The 13,013-nt window shown below is 41.0% G+C and overlaps 2 protein-coding genes across 2 annotated transcripts in view; one reads left to right on the forward strand and one right to left on the reverse strand.

The window, feature by feature from the left end:
- Positions 1 to 224: 224 nt before the first annotated feature.
- Positions 225 to 3,973, forward strand: SVIP (small VCP/p97-interacting protein; the record flags this gene model as incomplete). Its single annotated transcript, XM_009995860.1, has 3 exons — positions 225 to 350; positions 701 to 751; positions 3,860 to 3,973. Coding segments are annotated over exons 1-3 (291 nt in total), but the record flags the coding sequence as incomplete, so codon positions are not given.
- An 8,113-nt stretch (positions 3,974 to 12,086) lies between these two features.
- Positions 12,087 to 13,013, reverse strand: part of GAS2 (growth arrest-specific 2) — an 87,032-nt gene continuing 86,105 nt past the window's right edge. Inside the window, exon 7 of the mRNA XM_009995855.1 lies at positions 12,087 to 12,305. Coding sequence (XP_009994157.1) covers positions 12,087 to 12,305 — 219 coding nt within the window. The remainder of the gene's footprint in view (positions 12,306 to 13,013) is intronic.

Consider the following 13,013-nt stretch of genomic DNA (forward strand, 5'->3'; position numbering starts at 1 on the left):
GGGGGCGGAACCAGGCAGGTCTGGGGGCTCCCGCAGCGCCCCGGGGTTGTGCGGGGAAATGGTGCGGGGAGGGGGCGGGTGCTGGGCCCAGGCCTGGCACCCCCCGGCCCTGCCCCGCGTCTCACCCTTGGGCTTCACGTGAAGGGGGTTTTGTGCCTTCATCGAGGCCGAGGTGAAGGAGTTTTAACCAGAAACGGTAAAAATGTTGTCCCTGCTGCGCGCTGATGCTTCTAACTCAGCCTCGTGAGGTGACGCTTCTTCTCCGTGGGCAGCAAACCGAGCTCCCTGCTTTTGCTACCCCACAGCTGAGGACTTGGGGAGAAAATAAGGAGCCTATTAAGCCTGGAACAGTGAGAGCCTTCCCCTTCTCACGCTTGAAAAGGTCATTTCACACATTGTGTGCCTGCTCGTTCCAGTCTGCGTTTTTTGGAGTGAAGGTGTAATGCTGACAGCTGAAAACAGATTTCTGGTGGGGTTTGTAGATATGTCAGCAGCTGCTCTTCTGGTGTATTAGTCACTGAAACCACTTTGTTCCTGCAGCCTGGCAATGGAGGGAGAAAGATTATGCTAATTGACTTAAGGCTGGCATTTAGTGGCAGTTTGCATTACAGATTGTAGTCATATTTAAAAATCAAGACTTTCAACAGCATGTGCAGGCTGTATTGGAATAGAATATAACTGTCTTTCACGTTTTATTTAGGAAGTAAAAAGAAGACAGCTAGCAGAAGCAGCTGAAAAGAGACAAATGGAGGTAACATCTGATAAATTGCCGTTTATTCAAAAGATACTGTGGTAACTGGTTTGGGTGGAAAATAACTAAGGCTTTTGTGGGAACACTGGGTATGGTGCCTGGACTGTGGGAATTATGATTAAACATTTTCATAGTCTTGTGGTGTACCGTTTTTAATGTTTATTTACAGTAGAGTTTCATAGCTAAATGGTCAAAGACCCCCTGCAGGATAGCTGAGCTTATTTGGGTGGGAGAAGTTTTGCAGTAGTTAAATAACAACCTAAGAATTGAAAAGCAAATTCACCATTGTTTTGTGGGGTTTTTTCTGTCCCCATTATAAGATATGAAAACAAAAGACTGAGAAATATTTTAAAACAGATTTGTCAGATAATTTTTGTGGTGGCAATTTCAAGTGGTTCTGCACATTTACAAATGTGGGTTATGGGCACTTGCTAGTTTAGTTTATCAAAGTGGCAACAATTGAGCGCTTAGCTCAAACTCCAGCAAAGAAGTATTAACTCATTCTATCTCTTTAAGTTTCCTAAGCCTTAACTACTTAAAGTAGTCAGAAGAGGTGGGATGCAAATGTTATAGCAGAACGTAGAACTAGCCAGCCTATTGCTACTTTTCTGTCCTTCTCAAAAAAAGGCTCACAACAAACACCATGCAAAACCTACCCTAAGTAAAATGTGTATTTTAGGGACTGCAGGTGAACCATGGAGAGAGAGGAACAAATGTGTTGTTTGTATGAGTGTTAGTGACATTATATATTGAATTAAAAATCGACCACTATTGATGAGGACCATGTTGAACTGGCTTTAAAGGAGTCATGGGTAATTGGAGCAACAGCTGATTGATTCATTAGACTCTCTTGCAAAACTCTTCGATTTTATGTCAGACTACATAGTAAAAGCAGTTGACATGTCTTAAATTGCAAAGGGTTTTTTAAGCATAACGATAGGAAATACACTTTTGGGAAGCATGTTGTCATGGTTTGACTCAGGATTGGCAGTTAATCCAATGACAACAATGCTGTTGATCCCCTCCCACCCAGGTAGCAAAAGGAGAGAGAAAAAACTAAACTAGACAGCTTTAATTAAATACTAATGATAAAATATGTACAAATATATACAAGTATGTGCAGGAATGTGCAAAGCCCCTGTCATGTCCCCCAACTCCCAGAAACTCCCACGACATCTGAGCTGTGAACAGTCCCATAATGTCTTGGAGACAGGAGCCGAGGGTAGTTATGAGGGTCAGGAACGCAGAGGCCTAGGGATCAAGGGAGGTGGGTAGATGGAGTCCTCCCTGGACACCAGCCATGGACAGAAGCAGCAGCAAGAAAAGAGCTTGACTTCCATGATCCCTAAATTTATACCCAGAGCCCCGTGGATATGGATGGAATAATTTGTTTTGCCAACTTTGCTGTCAGTCTAGTCCACTCCTCCCTATGGGAGGGTTGTAGATACAAGTCTTCTGTTCCTTTAGTATCTGAAGCAGGAGATTCAACAAGCAGAGCAAAGTGTCTTTGGTATCTCAGCACCAGCTATAAACATTCCAGCATTATCAGTCTGCTAACTGGAAAACTTGCTGCTAGTTTCAGCAAGTGTGCAGCTTAAAAGAGAGTTCACTGAAGGGGAAAAAAATAATCAGTAAAATTGACTTCATCCTGGCTCCAACCAGGACACATGTGAAAAGGGAACATGCCCATCTAGCTCTTAAACTGCTAAAAAGTTTGCCTGAGATGAGAGAGAAATGAAGCAACTTGGTTTATGGATGGCTTTGAAGTTATGTGGTACTTGTTAAGCTGCTAAAGAAGAGTAAGTATCACTGTTACGTTTTTGTTCTCTTAAAAGACAAAGAGATAAAGCATCTACTGGGATTATCCAGGACTATTTTGGAGAGCATTTTAGTAACATGTCTTGCAAGCAGCCCAGTCCAATTTCCCCCTCATGAGGGACAAAAGAGTAGTTCAGATGTTCTTCTCTGCTTAGTGTTTTCCTGTACGTGCTTCTTAGCTGCTCATTATTCAGCCTAAAGGCATGTGAGGTGTTCTTTTTGGGGAGCTGTAGGCAGAGTCTGGGTACCTGACTGACTGGGAAGGCCAGTTGCCTAAAAGCTAGAAATCATGGGGTCTGAGTCAGTATTTGTTGGTAAGATTTGCCTTAATAGCCCAACTTGTCCTTAATTTCAACTGAGAGCATTGCCCATTTCCCTTGGTAGATGGTAACATCTTTTGCATAGCTTATGCTGTAATTTCATAACTCTAAACTTCTAAATACCAGTTTTTAAACCATTTTCTTTTTAAGTTTACAGTTTCAGTCTGTATTTCTGGTACTCCTGCCTAGGCTAGGTCAGCATTAGACCATCACCATGAGGTTGTGAAGCAGACAGCTGACACCAGGTTTCTCACCTGTCTACTACTGCTATCTGCACATCCTGTGAAGGATAGACCATCACACGGGTTATTTTCACATCTCAGTTTAGAAGCTGGATTTCTGGCAGGCTGGGCTAGCACTGCTAACGTGACCTCTTCTTCCCCCTGTGTGTGAAGTTCCCATCAGTTTTTGTAGTAGCTACACAGGGCCTGTGATGTTTTCTGTCTGCTTACTGAGTATTAGAAGCTGGTCTTATGATTTCCATCATCTGTGTCCTATTTCTAGGTAGGCTTTTGATAAAAAGAGATGGAAGATGTGAACAGATGGTGAAACGGCTCAAGTTCTTAGAAGTTAAGTCTGCCCAAGTCATCTCTTCCTAGTTAATTCTTTTTGTGATGGCAAGAAAAGGCCCAAATACTGGAAAAAACACAGACTAACATTTATGGGACTTTTGGGAAGGGAGGTTCTGGTTCTGCATCTTAGAAGGCAAAGCAGGTGTGTGTAATCACAATATGTTCACCTGGATGTAATAATATGAAACAAAAACACCCTCACATACCTTTAGAACCAAGCGCTCACAGTATAAAGAACTGTCCTGAAAGGTCTGGGTTTATGCAGTGGTAGCATTACTGAATGTTTCAGTCTTTTCATGCAAACCACAGTTCACAAAATGGTGTTGCCAAGACTTGGGAGTTCAATTTCTATCCAGAAAAATAGATAACTAGTCTTACCCAACTGTGTTTTCTCCCAGGCTTCCTCTCGAGGCATTAAGAACGTTCAGTCTGTAGAGCAAAAGAGAAAGAAACAAGAAGAAATAGAAAAAAGAATTGCAGCTTCAGGTTCTGGAGGAGGAGGAGGAGGACTGAGAGTAAGTTTAAAAAAAGAAACATGACACAACTGTTCTCATATTCACTTATATTCCTGTTTTGTTGTCTTCTACAAGATTGAATCACTTCAGGAAAAACCAAGAGGAAGAGAAATAGGATAGAAATGGAACCATGTGTCATTATCACACTGTTCTTAAAGAGACTTTGTTTCTGGGACACAAAGCAAGGATGGCGAGGAGCTTTCCCCCAGCCTTCTTTCTCCTCTGTTTCTGCACCTCTGATGCACCCAAATTGGATCAGTTTTAGAGTACTCTCAGCACTGGACACCTCCTCACTGAGATGACCCATACACAGCATCCCTTTTCAGTACAGGTTGAGGTTGTGTCTTCCCTCAAATGTTTGAGCTAAGCAGGGGGATGAATTTGGGTTTCATGTAATCTCTCTCCAAAAGTCCCATACAGTGTAGGCATACGTACTGATGAACTGCTTTTCTAATGTAAACTGTCATAAAAGGCCAGGCAGAGATTTAATTAAGAAATAGAATCTCTCCAAGGCAACAGATGCATCTGGTTATCAGAACACAAGCTTCAGGAGCCTTCATACCTTTCCCTCCTCAGGGGGCAGGAGTTAGTGTAAGCTGGCACTGGTGGGCTGCATGTCCGTCACTTACTGGATATAAAAGATGTTAGAATGGGATATTACTCTTGAGACAACTTTGTGGTGTTTGGTTTTTCTTTTCTCTGTCTTCATACAAACCTGTGGTGTATTTTGTTGTGTCTTCAGTGGCAGGTGGGATAAAGAGGTTGCACTTCTGGGGAGAAGATTGATGTTTACGGCCAACAGGTTGCCAGTTGCAGCAGAGTGGCACTTACTCATCACGTGGCTTTTCCTGTTTGCATATGAAGACTCAGCAGTACTTTGCCATTGTGGGAGGACAGATGTGGAAACGTACACTAAGAAACATAAGAACTAACTATGAAAACTTAAGTTTTGGCCAATTTTCTTTGTTCTATGTGCATGTTTTACTGTTTTCCTTATGAAGGGAGTGAGATGGGTTTTCTCAAGTGAAAGCAGCCTCCTTACCTGTAGTCAGTCAGTCTGTGTGTGCTGTCTGGTCAGTTGGTGTCTGTCTGTGTACAACTGGCTTATCACAGCTCAGGTGCCCATGTATTATTTAGGATGCTTACTTCAAGCTATATGATTAAACTTAAGTTCTCATGTAGAAAGTTGTTCATAAATAGATGTATTTGAATACATAGGTGACAGCATTTCTCTTCAGTTTCCTAATGACTTCTGAACTGCTTAGGAATTTAGTGCCTTTTTTTAAAATAAAAAAGCAGATTCATGGTGGGTCCTTAAAAATAGAAGCTTTTTGTGACACTAGTTAAAAAACCAGAAACCTTTATAAACCCTGTATACTGACAGAAAGAAAGCTGTTTTATTACGAGTCTAATAATTGTTGTCATTTTCTGATGTGGATATCTTTTGAGTCTGTAAGTATTTATAATGAATACTGGAAGCTAAACATTAAAAATAGTTATTAGTTGTTCTCCTTTGTTACCACTAGAGGGCAGTGCTGCACTCAGGATTTTGAAAAACAAACATACTTATTACGTCATCTCTTAGGTGGTTCATTTCCTCAAGTTTCTTGTCCTGTGTAGGTGGGTTTGTTACAGTGCAGTAACATTTGCCAAATGCCAAAGCTCTGTTGCTTTTCTTCCACGTTCACCAATGTCTGTAAACCCTTTCACCAACATGAAGCTGCCTGTGATTATTTAGAGCTCCCTTCACTGTGGTGTTACTTTCAAACTAGTGGCCTCAAGTCCCTGCTTTGATAAATGAAGGAAGCTTCTTGCAGCATGATCAACACGAAGAATCTAGCTCTACTTTTCCCTAGGGAGCAATATGCTTGGGCTCAGTATGTTACTGTCCCCATTCCTGACCTAGTTTAGGCTAGAGAGGCTTTTTTTTATTCCTTGAACTAAATATTTCTTCTCTTACCTCTCCCATTAGTGTCTCACACTGTTAGGAGTGCAGTCCTGACACAATGTGCTTCCTGGCTCAGCCTTCAGAATTGAGTTGAGAAGGGAGACTTTTCAGTATTAACATAATGGTGTTTGTGCTAAAAAGCTGTGTCCTTGGCAGGTGAATACCTTCCATTTCCTTTCATTGCTGGCAGTTTCTCTCTTTGTATTCATTGGTTGTAGTGATTTTTTAAAGTAAAATGAAAATGCATTTAATTAAAGTAAAATATACTAAACGTTAGTTTGAAATGTGATTTTCAACCCAGCATCTGTCACAGTGGGTGTCCTACAAAGACCATCACGTGACATCTAACACTTGGTTGGTCACTTTGGTGTATTTCAAATGTAATACATTTTTCTTTACACCTACTGTAATTCTGCTCTCCCAAAATCACATGTGAGGAAATAACCATTGGTTTCTATTCATCCAAGCCCCCAGTCTGTGAAAAAGCCACTGACCACACAGGAGTCTGTGCTGGCATCAGTATCAAGACTTGAATTTAAAAACATTGAAATAACCCAGTGAAACACATTACAGTGTCTTGTGTCACCCCTTGATGCTCTTGAAGTTGGAAGAGTTTCCCGTGTGGAAGAGTCCTGCTGATGTGCTGCCCAAGGCAAGGCTGCCCTGCTCTGCTCCTGCTGGTGTGCTGCCCAAGGCAAGGCTGCCCTGCTCTGCTCCTGCTGGTATGCTGCCCAAGGCAGGCAAAGCTGCCCTGCTCTGCTCCTGCTGGTGTGCTGCCCAAGGCAAGGCTGCCCTGCTCTGCTCCAGCTGCTGTCACCAGTCGGTGCTTTGCATTTGAATGAGAGATTAGCAGCTTGTCTGAGCACCCACACTGTTCCTCAGCCAACCCTTGGTCCTGCCAACACAGCTGGCTTGCCTGTGGGCCTGGCAGCTCCTCTGCAAGATGGGAGGAAAGGTCTGGATCACCTCAGATGGAGAGAACCTTGTATTTAAGAGGCGATTCTTGCAATTCAGAACTACCAGAGAAAAAATAGTGCTTTTCTCTCTTTCCTTCCTCTTAAGTAAAAAACAGGTGTCTGTGCTTCTTAAGAGCCCTTGTTTTGAATGTCAGATTCGTTCTTGCAACTAAGAAACACATCAGAGGATCTGGGGGTTGTAGCTCTATATTACAAATTGCTGATTGATAAAGCTGTTTTTAAAAGAGGTTTCTACATCATACCCACCTAACTGGTCCAGTGGCAAGGCTGCCCTGCTCTGCTCCTGCTGGTATGCTGCCCAAGGCAGGCAAAGCTGCCCTGCTCTGCTCCTGCTGGTGTGCTGCCCAAGGCAAGGCTGCCCTGCTCTGCTCCTGCTGGTGTGCTGCCCAAGGCAAGGCTGCCCTGCTCTGCTCCAGCTGCTGTCACCAGTCGGTGCTTTGCATTTGAATGAGAGATTAGCAGCTTGTCTGAGCACCCACACTGCTCCTCAGCCAACCCTTGGTCCTGCCAACACAGCTGGCTTGCCTGTGGGCCTGGCAGCTCCTCTGCAAGATGGGAGGAAAGGTCTGGATCACCTCAGATGGAGAGAACCTTGTATTTAAGAGGCGATTCTTGCAATTCAGAACTACCAGAGAAAAAATAGTGCTTTTCTCTCTTTCCTTCCTCTTAAGTAAAAAACAGGTGTCTGTGCTTCTTAAGAGCCCTTGTTTTGAATGTCAGATTCGTTCTTGCAACTAAGAAACACATCAGAGGATCTGGGGGTTGTAGCTCTATATTACAAATTGCTGATTGATAAAGCTGTTTTTAAAAGAGGTTTCTACATCATACCCACCTAACTGGTCCAGTGGCTAATCTGAACAGAATCTGGCAAGTTATTCAAGTAGATTAAACCACCACTTATTTGATGTTGTTGTTTTTTTTTTTGGTAATAGGAATTTCAGTTGAGAATGAAAACAGAAAATATTGCAGTTCAGCAGTGTAAACCTGCACTAGGTGAATACAAAATAGGAATTTTCTCCTTATTTCCCCAGTCCTAGATGTTTACTTCCTCTTAGAGGCTGTTAAAATACATCCATTCATGTCAATTATCTAGGCAGTTGACGCTGTTGGCTTTACAGCAGTACCTCTGTTCCTCCTTTCTCCACCTTCTGAAAGCAGTTTCAGTTTCTTGCAGATCCCTGGGAAGACTCCTCGCAGCTACAGAGCAGGGCTGAAGGAGCTGGCTCTTGGTGGCTGCAATAGCACGATCTTTGTTGCAGTAACAAAATGAAACCATCTGCTACTGCCTGTTGTTAAAACACACAGATTGTGCCCAGGATAGAGCCTTTGGGGCAGAACACCCTGAGGTTTGGGAGGACACAAAAGCTGTGTCTCCACAGGGGTAGGTAGCAGGGCTGCAGGCCTGTAGGAAAACAGATGAGTTCAGCATGTGGATCTGGCACAGTGACAGGCTAACTCACTGGGACACAGCTCATCAGGCACGAGCAGTGCCAGCAGTTGGACTGGGATGGAAAAACCTCTCCAGCCCCATAAACATTCATGTCCCACATGTCTGTTTCACCTTACTTTAGATTCCTAACATACCAAAGGCTAAGAAAGTAGGAGACACAAAGCCAAGGAAAAGCACTCTGCCTCCTTCCCCATCAGGTACTGCAGATTAGCAGCCAACAAAGCAGTACAAAACCTAAACCCAGGAAGAACCAAACCCTGGTAAAGCCTCTCCAGCAGGTGCTTCTGTAACACTATGGTGTGGCAAAAAACTCATCTCCCTGAGCTAAAAGGAACACATAATTAATTCAGTGTTGGGTCTTCAGTTCTAAGAAACTTGCTCTACTTCCCACACACAAACATCAACACCTCCCTGTTTCACTCATCCCCAACAACAGCCCCTGAACTAGTTTCCATAGTTTTTATGTATCATCTCTAAATAGCTGCTGGAAAGAAATGTGGTAATGCAAAAGAAGGAGCAATTATCACTACAATAAAGAAAAAAAAAAACAACACCCTATCCTCACTTATGTAAATAAATTTCCTTAGAAGGAAAACTCCAGGTAATATGTGAACAGCAAGGTGGCAGTAGGTACCTCCTGAAATGGGCAATAACAGGTGTTACATTTCCAAACTAACTCCAAATTGCCTCCAGCATGGTGATGCTTATTTGACATTATACAGTAATAACAGCTTTTTAAAGTAATCTTAGATAATTCATCCATCTTGAGTTCTAACAGTCACTTAAAGCCAACAGGAGCACTTTTGGGTTTTGTCCTATGACCCAGAGAGGACTTTGAGAAGAGGTTTTATTGCAGCTTAAACTGTAACAATTCAGCTGTTTAGGACTTTCAGCCTCCTCAACACTCACATTTAGCTGAGTTGTACAGCAACAGAGCAAGCTAAAATCCCTACCTGGCCCTTCTTACAACCCTCTTCTATGGCTAGTTTAGTGCTGCAGCATTTCATCTCCTGCCTTTTTAACAGGAAACCATTCCACAGTTTGAGCAGACCCACCCACACTTGAGGGGACAGGAGAAGAGCTGCAGGACTAGTGATACTCCACTACTCAGTTCAGCCTTCTGGAAATCTACACTGGAGACCTTAATACCATAGTATCATCCACTATAGTAAGCTGGTCAACGTTGGCTTTTTTCCTCCCCAATTTCTCTATGAAGTCTGTTGTGCCCCAACAGTGCAACAAGGCCCATACCTCTTTGAGCAAGATTTTGCTGCTCAGCTGTAGCTTTGTGAACAGAGCCTTAGGCTCCTACCAAGCTCCCCAACTCCTACTTCACTGTAGGATCTGGTCACTAAGAAAATACCATTTCTCACAGCAGCAACACTTACCTTCTGAATAAGATGCTCCCAGCCCCTTCCTCCAGGTCTAGCCAACTTACTGCAAGTTTACTTTGCTTTATTGATGCTCCTGATTTAATTTCCTCCTATCTACACCCACACCAGGTGCATGAAATGCAGTTAAGTCCCACCTGTAAGTTTTTACACAGATTAGGTGGTAGTGGCAATACTTTAAAAAGTCCTTTATAGGTCTCCCATTCTGGAACTGGCTAAATTAAAGTTTTAAGTCAGGAAGTGTTTTAATGTTTGTTTTTTTTTCTCCTCAAGATGCTTGAGTACCTTGAATCAAAAAAGTCTATTTTGAGAGCTACAGTCCAAGCACATAAAGCAGTACATGTTTAATTTAAAATCTTGGTTTGGATTTATCAGGATTATTTGCTGAAATAAAATAAACCTAATCATACTTTATTTCTATATATAATTATCTGCGCTTGAATTATGACCATATAAACACTTTCAAATATAACAGGAATACAAGCCTAACCTTCCATGATGGAAATACAGCTCTTTATGTTTAAAAAAGTAACTTATTTCAAATTAAAAATCTGACACTTTCAGAAGTGATTTTTTTTTTCTTCACTGTTCATTTGAAAACAGAATTCTAGGTGCATATATTAAGATCATGATATTTTTCAGCTGTGTTGCATTTATTTAAAATACTGTTGCTTATGGTCCATTCTCCACTCCCATAAGGGCTACATACGTTGCTTCTGAGACATAGGTCCTCCTGTGGCTTTTTAAAGGATTTACTGATTTGAGTCTATGTTTAATCTTCCTAGAAAATGTCTCAAAATAAAGAATAAAAGGCTGATTTATTATTTTTTTTTCTAAAACCTTTTGGAATTATGTACTGCTACTTAATGTGGTGCACTGAGCAATTGTGACCCAAAAAACAGCAGGACCACAGACCACAGGAGCAGATCAAAAGGCTATGTTTTTAAATTAAACATTAAAAAATTGGTAATTAAAAAATGATTCCAGGGATGCTTTTGACTATGTTGTGGGTTTTTTTTTTCTTTCCCTGCAAAGGAAAATTTATTTTCAATGAAATACAGGTATTTCTGTGCTACCTGCAGTATTTAGGTTAGCAAGCAAGTGTTGTGGATTCTAGGCCTCCATTCAGCAGCAGCAAGTGCAGGAACACAGGTAACAAATAATAAAGAAGCCTTCCAAAATGTAAGAGTATTTTAAAAAACTTTATTTCATTTGTAATGAAACAACTGAGTTCTGCTCAAATTTATACAGTCAATGAAATAATCCTATAAAATGATTTTCCTAGGACGTTACAAGGCACATAAATTACCCAATATAAACATAGAAAAGTAGCCAAAATAATTAACTAAGTCCCCATATGCCTTTAGCTATTTTAGAGGTGTGTGAATGATTTACAAGAATGTGAATCACTCTGCTGCCAGGGTAATGAATATCTCACATTTGGCCTGACCAAGAAAATGAAAAAGAAGAGGAAGGAAAAGCTCAGATTCAACAACAGTGTTTTGTGACTCAGGAGGGACGAGCATCTTCTGGAGCTCCTCCCTGGGTCAAAGAGCTGTGCTTCCCTTCATGGCTTAGAGTCCATCACCCCACTGGTACAACTGAGCAGCTCCATTGTCTGACACAGGAAGGGGCAACCTCTCAACTTCCCCAGGCTTCTATATTGGGCAACTTGGTAAAAAACAGGAAGGATCTACATGCAGATCTGAGACTCTGCATTGTCTTTAGCTTTAAAGAGTAGACGGTGTAGGTCTGGTTTTTGTTATTTTTTTGGGCTTCTGTTTTTTTAAAGTAATCACTTTGGGAAGTTTTTTTGGCATGCAGTTAAGTCTTAATATTCTACTGGTTAAGAAAATCTTGCAACCCAGAAAAATAGTCATCTTTTATTTCATTTCAAGAGGCATTACCAAATAATTTCCACAAATATTCATTTTCCACCTGCATATATATTTTTCAACTAGCCTAACAGTCAAGGATTCATTGTAATAAGATTTTCATACAAATATATTGTATTGTGTATTTTCTTCCATTAACAGGATCCACTCCTTTATGTAACTCTAAGTATACATTCACATATAAAAGAGTAATAATTTGGCTAAAAAATATACGTCTATTTCTTATCTGATTGTAGTAATTAGCCTATCAAGGGTAATTTGCTATAAAAGATACGGTACTAGAAATAAATAGTTCTACAATTCAAAGATCTTCAAAATTAGTTGCCATTTCCAGTCTGCCTGAACTTTTCCAAAGTCCTTTTAAAGCATGAACTAAATTTACTACACTTGAGAAAACAGCTTGGACCTACGTACATAGATAGAGTCCCCGATCACATGAGAAGCTTATTTCACTTAATCTCCTTCTTGGTTTTGTAATGGGCAGAAACAACCAGATAATTGTCTGGATTCATGTCCTTGAGGGTTGGAGACTTGCTCTGGATTGGAGAAGTTTTCCCATCCACTCGGGAGATCTGCAACATTCGGCACGGGTCGTGCTTCAGTAAGTACCCTGCAAAAGTCTCCCATCCTCCTCCAACACGAACCATCACATGTTTGTTGTGCAGCATCTGAAATTACAGACACAGGAAAACACCAAACAGCTCTTGAGAGGGAATTGGACACTGGGAAATCACTTTTTTCTTTTTTTTTCCCTACTGGAAAAAGCTGTGCTTACCTTAAAATCACATACATTAGTAGTCTGCTTTGGAATAAAAGGAAAGGAAAAGAAAGTAGAATTGTTGGGAATTTTTTATTTAATAAGTAAATGTAAAGAAACTGTAAGGAAATCAGATAGTATTTAAAACTAAAGATTTTCATATTTTATGTAAATAATGTGACATATTTTTCTAGTAGACCTGTAGCACAGAGTGGTCCTGTTCTTCACGTACTTAGTAGAAGCATGTTAGGGAACACAAATGTTGTTCAGACTACTTTTTTTAAAAATGTGTTAGCAATTACACCATTTTTATGTCTTCAAACTGGCTTTTCTTTATAGGACATGGACCTGTATAAATGGAGCAGTGAAGGGCAAACAACCAAACTATCTCCTCTATCTCCTAAAATACCAGAAATGTTCTTTAAGAAAATGACTTACCATTTAGTTTAGCAATTTGATATTGCTCACATAGATGTTAACTAAAATAGTATAGTGTTGTAACTAAATTAGTCCAATGAGGGACATCAGAAATAATGTATCTGGAACTGTTTGAAGATACCTGAATTCACGCTGAGCTGTGAAAGAAAGTACAATGGTCCCCAGGCTCTTACTGGCAGGG

This window comes from Chaetura pelagica, unplaced genomic scaffold (assembly GCF_000747805.2).
Source record: "Chaetura pelagica isolate M959 unplaced genomic scaffold, ChaPel_1.0 scaffold164, whole genome shotgun sequence".
NCBI classification, from domain to species: Eukaryota; Metazoa; Chordata; class Aves; order Apodiformes; family Apodidae; genus Chaetura; species Chaetura pelagica.